Here is a 19,308-nt window from a genome sequence, read left to right on the forward strand (position 1 = left end):
TCACATGATCTGTCATTACATAATACACCTTTTTTGGAAGGCCCCAGAGGCTGCAACACCTAAGCAAGAGGCACCACTAACCAAACACTTCCATGAAGACCAAGGAAGTCTCCAAACAAGTAAGGGACAATGTTGTTGAGAAGTACAAGTCAGGGTTAGGTTATAAAATCATATCCAAATCTTTGATGATCCCCAGGAGTATCATCAAATCTATCATAACCAAATGGAAAGAACATGGCACAACAGTAAACCTGCCAAGAGATGGCTGCCCACCAAAACTCATGGACCGGGCAAGGGGGGCATTAATCAGAGAGGCAGCACAGAGACCTAAGGTAACCCTGGAGGAGCTGCAGAGTTCCACAGCAGAGACTGGAGTATCTGTACATAGGATGACAATAAGCCATATGCTCCATAGAGTTGAGCTTTATGGCAGAGTGGCCAGAAGAAAGCCATTACTTTCAGCAAAAAACAAAATTGCACGTTTTGGGTTTGCGAAAAGGCATGTGGGAGACTCCCAAAATGTATGGAGGAAGGTGCTCTGGTCTGATGAGACTAAAATTTAACTTTTCGGCCATTAAAGAAAGCGCTATGTCTGGTGCAAACTGAACACATCACATCACCCAAAGAACACCATCCCCACAGTGAAACATAGTGGTGGCAGCATCATGCTGTCAAGCTGTGTGGATGTTTTTCAGTAGCCGGGACTGGGAAACTGGTTAGAGTTGAGGGAAAGATGGATGGTGCTAAATACAGATTATATTATATACGGATAGTCTTGAGCAAAACCTGTAGCACTCTGTGCGTGATTTGAGGCTAGGACGGAGGTTCACCTTCCAGCAGGACAATTACCCCAAACACACTGCTAAAGCAACACTTGAGTGGTTTAAGGGGAAACATGTAAATGTTTTGGAATGGCCTAGTCAAAGTCCAGACCTCAATCCAATAGAAAATCTGTGGTCAGACTTAGATTGCTGTTCACAAGCGCAAACCATCCAACTTGAATGAGCTGGAGCAGTTTTGCAAGAAGGAATGGGCAAAACTCCCAGTGGTAAGATGTGGCATGCTCATGGAGACTTATCCAAAGCGACAAGGAACTGTGATTGACGCGAAAGTTGGCTCTACAAAGTATTGACTTTAGGGGGGTGGGTTGTTATGCACATTGAGTTTTTCTGTTATTTTTCCTATTTGTTGTTTGCTTCACAATAATAATAATTAAAAAAAAACATCTTCAAAGTTGTGGGCATGTTCTGTTAAATTAAATGATGCAAATCCTCAAACAATCCATGTTAATTCCAGGTTTTGAGGCAAAAAAACACAAACTGCCAAGGGGGTGAATACTTTTGCAAGGCACTGTATCCTCACAATACAATGTCTGCACCCATACCAGCTTTCTCATATCCTCACAGTACGTCTACCCCATACCAGCTTTCCCATATCCTCACAGTACAATGTCTGCACCCATACCAGCTTTCCCATATCCTCACAGTACAATGTCTGCCCATACCAGCTTTCACATATCCTCAAAGTACAATGTCTGTACCCATACCAGGATCCACATATCCTCACCGTATATTAGCTGCACCTATACCAGATTCCACATATTTTCACAGTACATTATATGCACCTATACCAGGATTCACATATTTTCACAGTACATTATATGCACCTATACCAGGATTCACATATCCTCACAGTACAATGTCTGCTCCCATACCAGGATCCACATATCGTCACAGTACAATGTCTGCTCCCATACCAGGATCCACATATCGTCACAGTACAATGTCTGCACCCATATCTGGGATCTGTGTATCCTCACAGAACAATGTTGTCTGCACCCATACCAGGATCCACATATCCTCACAGTACAATGTCTGCACACATATCTGGGATCTTTGTATTCTCACAGTACAATGTCTGCACCCATACCAGGATCCACATATCGTCACAGTACAATGTCTGCTCCCATACCAGGATCCACATATCCTCACAGTACAATGTCTGCACCCATATCTGGGATCTGTGTATCCTCACAGAACAATGTCTGCACCCATAGCAGGATCCACATATCCTCACAGAACAATGTCTGCACCCATAGCAGGATCCACATATCTTCACAGTACAGTGTCTGCACCCATATCAGGATCCACATATCCTCACAGTATGTCTGCACCCATATCAGGATCCACATATCCTCACAGTACAATGTCTGCACCCATATCAGGATCCACATATCCTCACAGTACATGTTCTGCGCCCATATCGGGATCCACATATCCTCACAGTACATGTTCTGCGCCCATATCGGGATCCACATATCCTCACAGTACATGTTCTGCACCCATATCAGGATCCACATATCCTCACAGTACATGTTCTGCACCTATACCAGGATGGACATAGCCTCAGTACAGGGATTGCACACATACCAGAGATCCACATATCCTCACAGAATAGTGTCTGCACCCATACCGGAATCCACATTGCCTCACAATATGTCTGTACCCATATCTGGAATCTTTGTATCCTCACTGTAGTGTCTGCACTCAAATCTGGGATCTATGTATCCTCACAGTACAATGTCTTCACCCATACCAGGATCCACATATTCTCATAGTACAATGTCTGTACAATACCCCATAATGGCAGCGTGAAAGAAGTTTGTTTGAAATCTTTGCAAATTTATTAAAAATAATAAATGAAAAAAAATCACATTTGGATAAGTATTCACAGCCTTTGCCAGGCCTCTAAGGTCCCACAGTTAACAGTGCATGTCAGAGCACAAACCAGGCCATGAAGTCCAAAGAAATGTCTGTAGACCTCTGGGACAGGAATGTATCGAGGCACAGATCTGGGGAAGGGTAGAGAAAAATTCTGCAGCATTGCAGATCCCAATGAGCATAGTAACCTCCATCATCCATAAATTAAGGAAGTGTGGAACCCCTAGAGTGTGCTGCCTGGCCACATTGAGTGATCGGGGGGAGAAGGGCCTTAGGTAAGTGACCAAGAACATGATGGTCACTCTGACCGAGCTCCAGCGTTTACCTATGGAGAGAAGAGAACCTTCGAGAAGAACCATCTCTGCAGCACTCCACCAATCAGGCCTGTATGGTAGAGTGGCTAGACAGAAGCCACTTCTCAGTAAAAGGCACATGACGGCCCACCTGGAGTTTTCCAAATGGCACCTGACCATGAGAAACAAAATTCTCTGGTCTGATGAAACAAAGATTGAACTCTTTGGCCTGTATGGCAAGCGTCATGTCTGGTGAAAAATGGGCACCGCTCATCTTATTGCCAATACCATCCCTACAGTGAAGCATGGTAGTGGAAGCATCATGGTGTGGGGATGTTTTTCAGCAGCAGGAACTGGGAGACTAGTTAGGATCGAGGAAAAGATGAATGGAGCAATGTACAGAGTGATACTTGATGAAAACCTGCTCTAGAGTGCTCTGGAACTCAGACTGGGCAAAGGTTCATCTTCCAACAGGAGACAGCAAAGGAGTGGCTACGGGACAACTCTGTGAATGTCCTTGAGTGGCCCAGACTTTAACCCGATTGAACATCTCTGGAGAGATTTGAAAATACACCGACGCTCCCCATCCAACCTGATGGCACTTGATAGGTCCTGCAAAGGAGAGTGGGAAAAACTGCTCAAAAATAGGTATGCCATCTTGTAGCATCATACTCAAAAATAATTGAGGCTGTAATTGGTTTCAAAGGTGCTTCAACAAAGTATTGAGCAAAGGCTGTGAATACTTATGTACTTGTGATTTTTGTTTTGTTTTGTTTTTTATTTTTAATAAATTTGCTAAAATTTCAAACAAACTTCTTTCACATTGCCATTCTGGGGTATTGTTTGTAGAATTTTAGGAAGATAATGAATTTAATCCATTTTGGAATAAGGGTGTAACCTAACAAAATGAAAAAAGTTAGGCGCTGTGAATACTTTCCGGATGCACTGTAAATGCTTAAGCAAACCAGAGTACCCAAGAAAATCTATGCAAGCATAGGAAAAACATGCCGTCTCCTTACAGCGTCCTGCCTGGGATTTGAAAAGGGACCCCAGTGCTTCAAGACCTAGTGCTAACTACAAAGGAGCTGGCATAGTCAACTAAAGGCAAAGTTTTTTTGACACTGGTTCTTGTGACCCTGGTAACAATCAAGGTCAAGGGATTTCCTTTCCCTATCAAAAAGGTATCTCTCTAATGGGACACAGATGAGCAGGGGTTTTAACCCTCCCTTACTCTATCCAAAAAAAAAAAGTTTTGCCATTAGTTCTACTTAGTTAATTTAAATTGATTGTAAAGGTTTGATTTCTATTTTTCAAAATAATACAATTATTATACTTTCCTGGTATGTGTAATAGTTTTGTACAGAGCTGCCCCCCATCCTTCTCTTCTGGGGTTCCCTACCAGTTCTCCGGGCTCCTCCCCTCTCCTAAGTAGGGGCACTAGTGTCACGCAGCCTCGCTCAGACCCCCCAAGCCAAGCCTCTGAGAGCAGGGACCGGGGAGATGAGCTGCTGCAGATGTGCACTGCGCTGGATCCAGGTCGGGTTCAGGTGAGTGTTTAGGGGGGCTGTGTTGCCTTTAAAATGTTTTTTACCTTAATGCTCAGAATGTATTAGGGTAAAATCCTTTTACTTTTACAACCACTTTAAATCTGCTAAATAACTTTCAGGTGCATCAAAACAAAAGGTGTTTAAAGTCTTTTTCTTTGAAAAGTAGTGACAGTCTAAGCTGTGGAGGTCTGACATATACCCCCTTACTCAGGAAGACCTATGGTTCTGCAATTACCATAGCTCATGCTCCCTGCATATTGAAGAGCTCTATGTTTGACTCCAGTAAGGGGCCTTTGTGTCCTTTGCAGAGGGACCACTGCTTTCACACAAAGGATGCTTCTGGAATATATTTAGCTAAAGTCAATGCCTGCCCCCATTTCTTAGGTTAGCACTGAATTGACGTTGGAAAAAAAAAAAAATAGAGCGATATTTTCTGACCCCCTCATGCATATTCACTGTACTAGTCAATGCATGTCATATGAGCAAGACATAGATTATATTTCGGGTTGGTTTATAACTGCGCACTGTACACAATTGCCAACCTGTTTGGTCTGATATTAATTAGTAACTGGTCCTGTTGGTAATTTCTAAACTAAAATAATTGTTATTTAGTAGGTTTCATTTTTGTATGTTTTGTTTAGTACTCACAACAATAACTTTGTGTACTACATATCCAATACCAGTAATTTATTGGCAAGAAAAATGCCAGTGTCATCTTCTGTTGTTTCAGGTGGTCAGTTTCCATCTGATTTCCCCATAGAGGAGAGCTGGACTGTGTCCGTGTCCACTCTGCACAGCAGAGTGGACACAGATCTGTCATCCGCCTGCTCAGCCTTTTCATATTTGCTAGTGTTTCTGATTACTTCAGCAATGGCGTTTCACCATATTTTTGTCAGGTTATTTTGAAGGGTAACCTTTCAGCATTGGCCTAGTATGTCATTACACAAACACTGCGCACATACTGATTTCTAAATTAACCACTTGCCGACCGCCGCACGACTATCTACGGCGGCGGTCAGCCCCTCACAGGCAAAGTGACGTAGGTCTACGTCGCTCGCCTGTGAGGGTTTAGGGAGCGAGCGCGCGCCGCCGGAGGCCCCCCCCCCCCCCCGCGCGTGTGACCGGCGGACCCGATCGCCGCCGGCCACTCTGCGATCGGCGGGGGAGAGGGAGAAAGTCAGGCAGCTTGTGTAAACAAGCTGCCTGTCATTCTCCTCTCTGTATGAGAGATGATCACATGGATCTACTATGTAGATCCATTGATCACTCTGTATACAGTTGAAGCCACAGCCAATCACAGTTAGAATCACGCCCCTAGGGACACACACAGCCCCTCCCTCTCAAATAAAGTTAACCCCTTCACTACCAGTGTATTTTTACAGTAACAGTGCATATATATATAGCACTGATTACTGTAGAAATGTCACTGGTAACCCCAAAAGTGTCAAAAATGTCAGTCAAGGGTCCGATCTGTCCGCCGCAATGTCGCAGTACCGCAAAAAAAATCGCAGATCGCCGCCATTACGCGTTAAAAAAAAAAACAACAAAAATGACAAAAATCTTTCCCTTTGTTAGTAAACGCAATAACTTTTGCGCAAACCAATCAAAATACGCTTTTTGCGATTTTTTTTACCAAACATAGGTAGCATAAAACAAATTGGCCGAAAATATTAAATTTTGATTTTTACATTTTTTTTTGGGGGAATTTCATATAAAAAAAAGGGAAAAATATTGCTATTTTTGCAAAATTGTCGCTCTTTTTTTGTTTATAGCGCGTGATCAAAAAATCGCACAGGTGATCAAATACCGCCAAAAGAAAGCTCTGTTTGTGGGAAAAAAAGGACGCCAAATTCGTTTAGGTACAGCGTCGCACGACCGCGCAATTGTCCGTTAAAGTCACGCAGTGCCGAATCGCAAAATACCCTCTGGTCGTTTAGCAGCTAAATCCTCCGGGGCTTAAGTGGTTAAGAGGGCTTTCTGAAGTTTATCGGTTTTGTATGTTCTAGCAATTACAATTTTTACAATTAGCATTACAATTTTTTTTCGGATATGTAGCCAAACAAGCTTAAAGAATATGTATAGCAACTACTTTTTTTTATTTTTGGATAGAGTATGGAAGGTTTTAAACTCCTGCCATTTTGTTTGTTGTTCTCGGTGTACTGTTGGAGACATTTCCCTCCACTTCCTGTCTCAGAGATTTAATAGGAAGCTAGAAGAATCCTCCTACAGTGAGAGAAGTTCCTCTATTAAAAAGTTGCCCCTGGAACATACTGTGTGCCCCCATTGGAAATTTTTTCCTTACCACTTGTTCTGGAGACAGCTCTAAAATCTTGGATATTCCTCTGTTCTCCATCGATATCAGTGGGCATCAATACAACGGATAGGTTGACTGATTATGTCAAAACATTGTTAAGGCTGCTAGATAACAATAAGCACTGTTTTACAATGTATAATTCCATTCTTTTAAATCAAAGGAATGAACTTGTTGCTTACAAGTTAAAATCAGTGTTTCTCTTTCGTTCATTGACGGACACAGCTCCTGATTCTTCTTAATCATTGGGTTATACTGCTTCCTACAGGAGTAGGACACTAGGTAGGAAAAAGCTTGACTACGCCTATTGGCAGTCCCAGGGGGTATACACCTACTCTCAGGTATAGGCACTCATTTTATTTCTGCCTAGTCAGGAGTAAGGACCTAGTTCCTTGCTGGGATTTCTGGTCCTGGCAATTTTTTTTTTTTCTTTTTAAATTGAATTTTTTCCTATCTTTGTTGTTTTGTTCCGGTGAGAGTCTACAATACATTGCCAGACTGGTAGAGGGATTGGATAATCTAGATCCAGAGGGTCCCCCCCAGTCTGGCCAATGAGCGCGTGAAGACCGCAGCTCTGCGCTAGGTAGGCCGCGGCATAGCCCCACTGGAAGGGGGCTGGCCTGCTAGTTAAACGCCCTTGCGAGGACGCATACAACCTGGCCTCAGCCAGAGTCCCAGCGTTTCTCCTGGCTGACAGCATCCACATTATGATGGAGCGGTGGTCACCCTGTTCCTGGTATGGTAATTAACTGTCCTCCCCTCTACTCCTGGAGGGTTTTTTGGGGGGGGGAGTGGACCCCTCCCTGGGACAGCGGGACCCCTGGGTTCCCCTCCTTCCTCTTTAAAATAGTTAAGCATCTGCGGGTATGCGCCTCACGCAGCTGAATCCGGCCAAAAATGTAGGCCCCGACATTGCGGCCTACTAGTCGGAAGCTACGTGAGGCGGCCCCTGTGAGGGTGGCTGAAGTCCTCCCCTCTGCTGCCCATGGGTGGTCGGCTCTGATGAGGCTCGCGTCCAAGCGGTTGGGGGCCCACGAAAATTTAGGCTGCGGCCTACTAGGCCATGTGGCCGAGTCGGGCGCCTGTGTTGAGGGGTGGCCCCAGTGCGTTTTAGCTGAAGCCCCCACTCTTCCTTTGGGCATCTGCCGGGCTGGGATCCATGCACTTGTGGCTGGGTCTTCACAAAAATTTAGGCCGCGGCCTGCTAGGCCATGTGGTCAGCTTGGCGCCTCCCTTGGAAGGGGTGGCGCTGTGGGGACACTTCATTTTTTTAAAGACAGCCTTGCCATCATTATTGTGTGGGGCACCTAGCCCTTTTAGTGCTGCGGGACCATCAGGGTACCCACATCACGGCGGGCGGCCCCCTTTTTAAGGGGGCTATTTCCTATAAGGCCCTATGGAGGGCTCGGAGGGTGACCTTCTTGTTTTTTTGCGGGATCACAGTTGGCCTCCCCTGATTGTTTTCCAGGTGAGCTTAGTATATAGCGACCCTACTGGGTCTGCGTCCACGCACCCCAAGTGCTCAGATAGTGAGGATGATCCCTCTGCTCTGTCTGGGCATGAAAAGTTGCTGGTGAATGCACCATTTGTGTCAGCGTGTGACACTTTAAAAATGGAGGTTGCTGCTGATGCTGCATCAGAGACGCTTGTCCTTTTTGGCACCAACGGGCCCTACAAAGCGGCAAGGGTGTTCCTTTTTCCGCTTACTTTGACAACATTCTCACAGTGGTTCCTAAGCTCTTTTTGCTTGAGGATTAACTGCGTTAAAGGTGGACGGTCCTACCTGTAGTGAACTCATCCCTTTCCAAGCTAAATAAAGCTACCTTCATTCCGGTTGAGGAGTCCCTGGCCTTTAAATATCCAGCTCATAGGAGGCCGGAGGCTCTGACCCGCCATATGTTTGCTGTGCCTGGTTTGGCACTTAGGCCGGTATTTACTATTGTCCTGGTGTCGCAAGCCCTGACGATTGGGCTAAACCTTTATGCCGGGGCCTGGAGGGGTAACCACTTCCCCCTGTCTTGTGGAGCTGGTGGATCAGTTGGTCCAGGGGCTACAGTTTTTCTGTGATTCCTCTTTGGATGCGGCTCCTTTAATTTCTAGGCTGTCTGTATCAGCAGTGGTCCTTTGGCGTATTATCTGGCCGAACCAGACTTCTAAGAAGGCCTTATCTGATCTCCCCCTTGTAGGGGATTGCCTGTTTGGAGCTTCCTTGAATGACATTGTTTAGGGTCTCACAGTGGGGAAGAGTACTCTTCTTCTGCAGGCTACCAAGGGCAAGGAGTCCCGTTGTAGATGTTGGCCATTCTCCTTTGCTCATGAAGGTTTTTTCACCCCTCAGGGTCTCAAGACAAGGGATCAAAAGTCAGGGCCTCCACCAGAGGTTCCAAGAGGGCCTGGTCTGGCAAGCCACGAGCGGGCTCTTCCAGACCTGCGGACAAAGCTGCCTCTGCATGAAGGGGCACCCTCACCCGTATCTGGGGTGAAGAGATGTCTTCGCTGGTTTCCGGATCCATGGACATCCCTGGTATAGGACACGTGGGTCCACAAAGTTATTTAGTCAGGCTACAAGATTGAGTTTGGTCTTGGGGAAAAGGTTTTTCCCTTCCAACCTGCACTTGTCCTCAGATCACTTAGGGGTCTCTTTGGGGTAGTGCAAGACTTGTTCCGATTCCGATTTCGGAACGTTTTCAGGGTTTTTACTGAAACCTCTCTCCAGTTCCCAGAAAGGAAGGCAGTTAAGGTACCTCCTATTCTGGACCTCAAGGCGCTAAACTGCTTGTGCGAGTACAGAATTTCCACGTGGAGTCCATTCACATGGTAGTGGCATCCCTATGTCAGGGGGATTTCTTCTCACTTCTATCGACATCAAGGACGTCAACCTTCATATTCTAATATGTGCAGGTCACCAACGCTTCCTCCATTTTGCCGTGGGCAAGGAGCATTATCAGTTTGTGGCATGGACCATTGGTCTCGCCTCCGCTCCTTGGGTCTTCACAAAAGTGTTGGCCCCTGTGGTGACATTGTTTGATTCAGCAAGGAATCGCAGTACTGGGGTATCTGGGCGATCTTCTGTGAACGGTGTTTCCGACTGCTCTGATGGACAACTGGAGATTGCTCTGCGAACTCTGAGGGAGTTCAGTTGAATTCTGAAAGGATTCTGCTTTGGTTCTGTCCAACAAAACTGGACTATCTGGGTCTGACTCTGGACTTTGCCTCAGCCAGCATGTTTCTTCCTCTGGAAAAACTCCAGACATTGCTGGAGGCAATTCAACTTCTGTTTTTCAGCAGGCGGTTATGCCTCCTAGCATGTGGGTACTGGGCCTCATGGTGCCCACCCTGGAGGCGGTCTGTTTGCACAGTTCACGTAAGATCTCTGCTAAAGAGATTCTGGTGAAAGGGGATAAGGATCCACGTTCTCTAGTGATGGCTTCATTCTCTGGCAGTTTGACAGGGAAAATCCTTTCTCCCCCAGTACTGGACAGTTGTCACCATGGATGGCAGCCTGTCTGGGTGGGGAGGCGTCCTCAGCACAGATGTGCTCAGGGAGTCTGAACTCTGGCAGAGTCCAGACTGATGATTAATGTTCTGGAAAACCGAGCAATCAGCCTTCGTCTGGCTCTTTGGACAATTCGTCTTCAGGGGTGTCTGGTACAAATTCATTTAGACAATACCACGGTCGTGGTCTATGTCAATCACCAAGGGGACACAAGTAGTGTCCTGACGACTAGGTAAGTAGCCGGCATTCTAAGGTGGGCTGACTGATTTGTTCCAGCCCTCTGAAATTTCTGCCACGACTCCTATGTAGGATCAAAGCTGAAGGGATTCGGTCCAGACTGACCTCGCCGGTCTTGGTACGCTGATTGGGTACGGCTGGTCACCGATGCTCCTTGGGGACTTCCTTTCAAGGTGGATCTGCTCTCCGAAGGACCAATCTTCAATCCTACTTTACAATCGCTGGCTTTGACGGCTTGGCTGTTGAACGCCAGGTGCTGAAGGATAGAGGTTTGTCTGGGTCGGGGATTCCTACGCTGTTGAAAGCTAGGAAATCTACTAGGAAGATCTACCATCGTACGTGGAAGACATACGTTGCCTGGTGTGAGTCTCTTGGGGTTCATCCTCAATCCTTCTCCGTGGATCGGATCTTAACCTTCCTTCCACAAGGGTTGCACAGAAATGTGCCTTGAGTCCTATCAAGGGACCGGTATCGGCTTTGGCCGTCTCTTTCAAACGACCTTTGGCCTCACACTCCCAGGTGCGCGTACCTTTCTTTAGGGTGTCGAACATTTGGTTCCTTCAGTGCAGGCTCCGTTGCCATCCTGGGATCTTAATGTGGTGCTTTCAACTCTACAGAAGCCTCCCTTTGAAAATATTTGGGTGGTTTCCCTGCTTGCGCTGTCCCAAAAGGTGGCCTTTTTTGGTGGCTTTCGCCTCTGCGCGCAGGGTTTGGGAACTGGCGACGTTATCCTGTCGTTCACCTTATTGGTGATTCACAAGGATAAGGTGGGCTCAGGCGTGTTTGGGACGTACCCACCAGGAAGTAGTCTACACAACGCCAATCGTAGAATCATAGGCAGTTAGGCATCTCCTGGCCCGCAGCTGCACATACACGCTGCCTGATCGACTGTTTGCAGTGATGGCTTCCTGGCGGGTATGATCCGAACACGCCTGGGCCCATCATTACTGAAAAGTTAGTTGTCGTCTTCCATCAATCACAGAATGAACGATAGTTTTGGCTGTTATCCGTGCGGTGCATGCACATCTCACTAAATATCAAGGAGCCGCCTGCAGCCCCTCTACACTGTTCAGTCTAGGCTCTTGGTGGAACAAAATGCTATTTTGCCCTCATGGGGAGCATCAGGAATGGTGCGAGTCTTTCTGAAAGATTGTTCTTCGTGTGATTCCCACTAAGCTGAGGTTAGGAAGTCTGCTTTTCACAAGGTCTGTCACCATACGTGGAAGGCATAGTTCTTAATGCAACTTAGGAGGCTTTCATCCCAGGAAGTTTTCTACGGGATGAATGCTCTCCTTTTATGGATGGGTCTGGAGCAGCATTTTGTCCGTAGCTTCATTGACAGCGATCAATGCTTGTGGTCTTGTTTCAGAGACTGCTGGTTTCCCATTCTTTGATCAAAACCTTGGTCAAGGATCTTTGGCTGAATCTGGGTCGCAGGAGTGCAGAACTAATTGCACTCCTGTGACCCACAGAAGATATATGATCAAAAGAACTTTGGCGATGCTTCTCCTTTCCTTTCTCCTTGCTTCTCTACAGCTCCAGTTCTCCAGAGGATCTCCCTTTATTGCCTGGACATAGTTCATGCTATCAGAGTTTACCTCCTAGCTATTGCTTCTTTCAGAAAGACTCACACTCTGATGTTCTCAGTGGCCCAGACAGACTATCGTTCAGGCTTATTTTAAAGATTGGGTACTTTTTCTTGTTATTGCACATACAACTAGATCTGTAAGTGCCTCTTGGGCCTATTGGTATCAGGCTATTATTTCTCAGATTTGCAAGGCTGCCACCTGGTCTTCTGTTATCATGTTTGCCAAGTTTTAGCAGGTGTGTTTTGAGGCCTCATCTGATAACTTTGGGCATAAAGTCTTTCAGGTGGTGCAGGCACTCCCTAGTTCTGTTGTGGGGCTTATTAGCATTTTGCTTGCAGTTGCTCACCTCTTAAGTTGAACTTCTTTTGAGTATTTTGACAATTCAAAACTTCTGTGTCACTCAGTGGATAGGAAAGAAAATAGGGGGACTAAATTGGTGTTGATTTTTTTTTTCCCCAGTGCCAACACAGATAAGCCATTTAGCAGATATTATTTGCAAATGTAGATTTTTTTTCCCCCAGTGCCAACACAGATAAGCCATTTAGCAGATATTATTTGCAAATGTAAATATAATAGCGTGAATGTTTAAAAGGAAACTATAATGGTTTTGGTCAGTTTTAAGGTGTGAATATTTCCTATTGTGTAAGTTTTAATTAGTTCTCGAATGTGTGTGAGTGATAGGTGGTATTTGTTATTTGTATTTGTATTTGTTATTTCTTTCATACATACAACAAATGGTGCTTGGAAAAGGTTTGACTACAGTATGGGTTTTCCAGCATATAGGACCTGTGGGGTCCATTGAGGTATACCATGCTGTGCATATATGTATGTTTGCTAAATGATCACGTGGTATCTCTGAGATCCCAACCCTGTTGTAAAAAAAAAAAACGGAGCATTAGAGGTTTTTGGTCAGTTTTGTTGTACGTCTATTTAGGCCCCGTTCACATAGGGGCGACGCTACTTCGCACCGCGACCTCGGAGGTCGCGGTGCGAGCAGCGCGCCGCGACCTCGGAGCGGCCGCCACGGACTTCATAACATTGAAGTCTATGGCGGTCGCCTCCTGGTCGCCCCAAAGAAGCTCCGGACCCTTTTTCTAAGTCGGAGCGACTTGTGTCGCTCCCATTAGAACGGGTCCGCAGCTTCCCTATGGGAGGCGACCTACGGCGGTCGCCTCACAGGTCACCTTAGTGTGAACAGGGGCTTAATGTTTTTCTTTTGAAGGAAAAAAAAACAAAAAAAAAAAAACATTGTAGTGAGAAAAATATAAATGTCATTGCTTTACCTATGCTATTTCCAGTTTAGTAAGGCCACTTTCACACACTCCGTCCATCGGACGGAGTCCGTTTTTCTCAGCTGGGGATCGATCCACCGATCCCCTACTGAGCAGGAGAATGACAGCTCTGTCTCCGCGCGGAGACACAGCTATCAGTTCCCCATGCATCTCTATGGGGGAAATCAGATTGGGAACGGACCGTCGGTCCGTTCTCATCCGATCCTCTGGACGGATGGAAAATAGGGTTTCCATCCGTCTAGATTTGACGGATTGGATGTCAGTGGACATGTCTCCGCTGACATCCGATGCCCCATAGGGATGCATGGGGGAACCGTTCAGATCCACCCAAAAAAACTGACAGGCGGATCTGAACGGTCCGCCTGTGTGAAAGGGGCCTAAGGGTTAACCCATCCTTACAGGCTACTGTGTAATTTTCAAAGCGTTGAAAAAAGAGTTTCTAATTCTGCTATGTGAAGCAGACGTTGCAAAATGTATAACAGTATTTTGGGTATTACTAGACAAGGTTTAGATTGTCAAAACTCATGTACATGAGGCCAATGAACCTGGTCGTGCTGTACTCTCTGAATTTAATTTTATTTGGTTTATGGCTTTGTGGGATGGGAATTGTGACTGGTCTTGTTCTGTAATCTGTTGGTGAACTGTCTCTCGTTAAGCCCTGTTTGTGAATTGCATATCAAAAGCTTTCATGTCTGAAGTTGTCTGCTGTAGAACTACGTTCTGCAGTTTGTTGTTAGCTATGTTGATGGATAAAATTTTTTTCATATATCTCCATTATCTATCTTATCAAATTATTGTTCTGGTGTAACCTACATGTGTATCAGTCAAAACTCTCTCTCTTTTTCTTACAAAACGTTTTCCGGCTCCACCCAATTCAGACGTAGATAATGGACAACACTGAGGCACCTACAGGTACAAGAAACTGCATAATGTGTGATTGTTTTGTGACCTAATGTTCTTTTTTCAGATATCCACAGGGTGTATTTTGTCTTAATTTTTTTACACCTTTCACACCGTACTGAAGCTAGCAACAAAATGGTAGGGTGATTCAGTAGGAAATAAAACATGCTGAAATTCGGTATTTGGTAAAAACCTTGGTTAACTGCTTATCCTGTCACCATGAAAGACTTCATTCTGTGGACACCTTTTGCGATGTTTTTGGGCAACATTAAGGCTGGCCATACACTATACAATTTTCTTATTCAATTTCCTTTAGATTTACCTTAAACTATGTAGTGCAAGGGCCTGCCTGACTGCATACAAATTAAAAGTGTTTAGGTTTGACCCTATATTACATGGTTTTGGTAAATCTAAAGGAAAGTTGAACAAGAAAATTTGCATAGTGTATGGCCAGCCTTAAACTAGTATAATTTGATGGAATATGTTGGTGTGATTGTGTGTTACTTCAGGGGTGGGCAAATTAATGAAAGTATCTAAACCCAAAAGCAAAAAATGGAACATTATGCAGCTCACCAGTCCTTGGCAAGGTCAGCAGCTATTTCTCTTTCATTCATTGACGGACACAGCTCCTGATCTTCTTAACCATTGGGTTATATTTCCCCCTACAGGAGTAGGACATTAGACAGAAAATAAATCTGGCTACGCCTATGAGCAGGCCCGGGGGGGGGGGGGGGGGGGGGGATATGCGCTCTCTCTCTGCTATAGGTACTTTTTTCTGCCTAGTCAAGTAAAGGACCTAGTTTTTGCTGGGATCTCTGGTGATGGCAATTTTTTATTTTCTTTTGAGATTTGAGTTTTTTTTTTTTTCCTGTGAGATCTACAATTAACTGCTGGACTGGGCGACGAGCTGCATAATCTAGATGCAGTGGTCACTCCAGTCTGGCCATCCAGCGAGCGTGCGCAGACCTCCGCTCCGCACTAGGTCGCCGCAACATAGCCCCACCGGACGGGAGCTGGCCTACAAGTAAACGCCTCGCAAGGTCAAATGGGACCGGGTTTCGGCCCGAGTCGTAGCGTTACTCCTGGCCGACAGCCCCTCATTTAGATGGCGAGAGGTTCTGTCTGGAGCAATACCCCCCTAGTATGGTGAGGTAGATTAACCCCCCTCCCCCTTGAGGGTTTTGGGGTGGACATGGGCCTAGGATGGTCTGGGTTCCCCTCCCTTCGGTCAGGCACCCCCTTCATCTGTCTCCCATCCTAACAACCCCTCCACTTATGCTGGGACTGTGTGGGTGTTCTGGTCCACCTCCTGGGGTGGGGGCAGGGCACTGTGCTGGCAATGGGGTCAGGGAGGGGGTGCGCCGCCAGAGACCGGATGATCGACTGTGCGGTGGGGGCTCCTGCCAAGGCCCCCCGTTCTGCCTGGGCCTGTCCTTGAGGCCTAGGGATCCCTCCTCGATCCCTGGGAACCTTGTGGTGCTGAGCGTGCCACCATTATGTTGTAGCCTTGTGCTACAATGTACAGTAGCCATGTTTGTGTAGTCCGGCAGCTATTTTGCGGTGGTCTGCCATTTGAATGAAGACATTGTGTTGCCTTCCCTGTGTCCCAGGCTAAAACACATGCAAAGGAAATTGTTTTGCTTGCCTTGGATATGGTCCAGGCGATTAGGGTGTACCTTGCAGGTAAGAAGTCTTTTAGGAAATAATACTCACTATTTGTGCCACGGATGGGCCTCAGAAAGGGCTATTTGCTTCCCCTGCGACCATTTCCAGATGGATCAGACAGATCTTGGTTCAGGTCTATTCCATTAAGGGTCAGATTCCTCCCTTCCCTGGCAAGGCGTACTCTACTCGGGCGCTCAGTGCCTCCTGGGCCTTCTGTCATCAGGCGTCAGTGACGCAGGTTTGCAAGGCGTCCACCTGGTCATTGGTGCACACTTTCACAAAGTTCTATAAAGTGGAGGTGTTTGCATGTGCGGATGCTTCCTTTGACCACAAGGTTTTGCTGGCTGCTATTTGGAGTACCTGGTCCTCTTTGAGAGTGTAATGTTTTTTCAGGTGAGCTCCAGTTTTTGTTGAGCTCCGGTTTACCTGGTTAGCTATAGTGCTAGCCTTGGGAATTTTTTTCGCTGTTCCACCTCTCATGTTTAATACTGCTTTTGGGACTTCCCAATGGTTAAGAAGATCAGGAGCTTTGTCCCTTTATTGAACAAAAGAAAGAAAATGGGACTTTTGATTTACCATAAAATCAATTTCTCTGATGTTCATTGACGAACACAGCACCCATCCCTCTGGAGTTGTAATTCTTCTGACACTGCTTGTAACAAAAAGAGTACCTATAGCAGAGAGAGGAAGTATACCCCCTGGGACTGCCACTGCCCATAGGCGTAGCCAGACTTTTTTTCTGCCTAGTATCCTACTCCTGTAGGGGGTAGTACTATCCAATGGTTAAGAAGATCAGGAGCTGTGTCTGTCAATGAACATCAGAGAAATGTATTTTACGGTAAGTCAAAAATCCAATTTTTCTGTATTTGCTAAAAAAAAAAAGTTTGTAGACTGAAAAGAAAACTAATCTAGCCACCACAAATATGGACTGTTAAGATATGACGTGTTACATTTTCGTGTCTGGGTTGTGTGTTCGAAGAAAGGAACCAGGTACTGTAGAAGCCTAATATTTACTTTTCAGGAGCAAACGGCGTGTGTTTCCATTCACAGTGCTGTTAAAGTAATTGTAAACTATCACCTTGTAAAACATTCCAGTTTAAAAAGGAAATGTAAGGCAAAACATTTGTGTATAGATATAAAAAACATTGTAAATACCTTTTTTTTTTTTTTTTTTTTTTTTTTTTTTTATAAGGGATCATTTCAGTTCTCAGCTGCAAGGGAGCTAGGGGGAGGAGAAACAGCTGCACACTGATCTTCCCAGTGAATGGCTATGGGGGGGGGGCTTTTTAGGACAAGTCTGATCATTGGAGGAGAGCAGGCACAGCTAGAGAACTGACCACAGTGTGCTCTCCTGCTTAGTGTGGTCTGTTTTAATAGGAAAGCAGAGGGAATGGCAGGAACATCAGGGATTTCAAACAAAGGAAGCAATACAAAGAGAGACTTTCTTATACAAGTACATGGAACAGCAGCCACGTATCAGCAATAGGAAGTGTTGGGATAATAAACACTTTACTGTTTTTTTTTTTTTTTTACTTTTGACAGTCCAGAGGTATTAGAATCCCTGTCATGTTTAATTGCTGTTATTGCCTGAATTGAGGAGATTCCCCCTCTTATTTGTCCAGTTTACAGTTCTAAGTGAATCCCACATTTTGGGTTGTCTCCATAACACTTCTAGACAGGCGTCTTCAATTGAGAACCCTAATGACATACAGGGTTCCCTCAATTCAGAGGCATTTTCTCTAACTTCCTGTTTTGACTATGGTACAGGAAGTGAAGGGAAATCTCCCCCAATAGGATACAGATGGCTTAAAAAGCCTTTGAAAGGGGTTATAACCATTCCTTAAGCCCCGTACACACAGGCCAAATGCTGGCCAACATTTGACCCGTGTGTATGCCAGCCGGTCCGACAGAAGCCAATGGCTGTTTGGAGTGTTCTGGAGTCAGAACACAACCGCTCAGCGGGGGAGATCGCTATACTAACGTCAGATCGTTAGTACAGTGGCTCTGACCAGAGCTAACTGGATTTTTTTTTTTTTTTTTTTCCAACCCAGGAAAACTAATAGTGTGTACCAGGCTTTATACTAGCCAAAATGAAAAAAAAAATGCCTTTTAGTTCTACTTTAAATACCAGGGTTGGACAAGCTCTTGAGTGGTTGGAGTGTTTTCTGTGGGAAGTTACTAGAAGTGTGGCAGCCGAAGATTGGTCAAGAATGGGCACATTTCTCTGGGGAATTAGAGAAATGTTCATTGGCACTGGGATAGGTGGACCTTTGTGGATCAGTGGAGCACTTCTACATTTTAAAGTGACCCTGTTAAGAGCTGGAGAAAATAGATAACCCATACATAAAACTGCGTTATACATGGTGGCGCATTTGTTAAAGCTTTCATTAATGATGAAAGGGGAACCTTGTTGGGGGGTTTATTGGATCAGTGTTTAGGAGCACTGCTACAGCATAAAGCCGTAAACTTTTCGGAAATGGACTGAAAGGCTCAGTGCCTTGAAAAAGTATTCGTACCTCTTGAAATTTTTCCACATTTTTTCATGTTAGAACCTAAAACGTAAATATTTGATTGGGATTTTATGTGATAGACCAACACAAGGTGGCATATATTTGTGGAAGGAAAATGATAAATGGTTTTAATTTTTTTTTACAAATATTTAAAAGTGTGGCATGCATTTATATTCAGCCCCTTTACTCTGATACCCCTAACTAAAATACAGTGGAACCAGTTGCCTTCAGAAGTCACCTAAATAGTAAATAGAGTCCACCTGTGTGTGGTTTAATCTCAGTATAAATACAGCTGTTCTGTGAAGCCCTCAGAGGTTTGAGAACCGTAGGGCTCTTTCACACACTGAGTCCGTTGGACGGACTCCGTTTTTCTCAGCGGGGATCGATCCGCCGATCCCCGATCCCCCGCTGAGCAGGAGGATGACAACTGTGTGCGGAGACACAGCTGTCAGTTCCCCATGCATCTCTATGGGGGAAATCGGATGGGAACGGACCGTCAGTCCGTTCTCATCCGATCCGCTGGACGGATGGAAAATAGGGTTTCCATCCGTCCAGATTTGACGGATCGGATGTCAGCGGACATGTCTCCACTGACATCCGATGCCCCATAGGGATGCATGGGGGGACCGTTCAGATCCGCCAAAAAAACGGACAGGCGGATCTGAACGGTCCGCCTGTGTGAAAGGGGCCTTGGTGAACAAACCGCATCATGAAGGCCAAGGAACACACCAGACAGGTCAGGGATAAA

The 19,308-nt window shown here is 45.6% G+C and overlaps 1 protein-coding gene across 2 annotated transcripts in view; it reads left to right on the plus strand.

Moving 5' to 3' along the window:
• CBX5 (chromobox 5) overlaps positions 1 to 19,308 on the plus strand; it is an 82,462-nt gene that overhangs the window by 7,453 nt on the left and 55,701 nt on the right. Inside the window, exon 2 of one of the 2 annotated variants that reach the window (XM_082244697.1) lies at positions 14,364 to 14,397. The exons of the other annotated variant lie outside the window; for it this stretch is intronic. Coding sequence (XP_082100823.1) covers positions 14,373 to 14,397 — 25 coding nt within the window. The 5' untranslated portion in view covers positions 14,364 to 14,372. The remainder of the gene's footprint in view (positions 1 to 14,363; positions 14,398 to 19,308) is intronic. 2 annotated transcript variants of the gene reach the window in all.

Source organism: Pelophylax lessonae, assembly GCF_965119305.1.
Source record: "Pelophylax lessonae genome assembly, chromosome: 2".
Classification (NCBI taxonomy): Eukaryota; Metazoa; Chordata; class Amphibia; order Anura; family Ranidae; genus Pelophylax; species Pelophylax lessonae.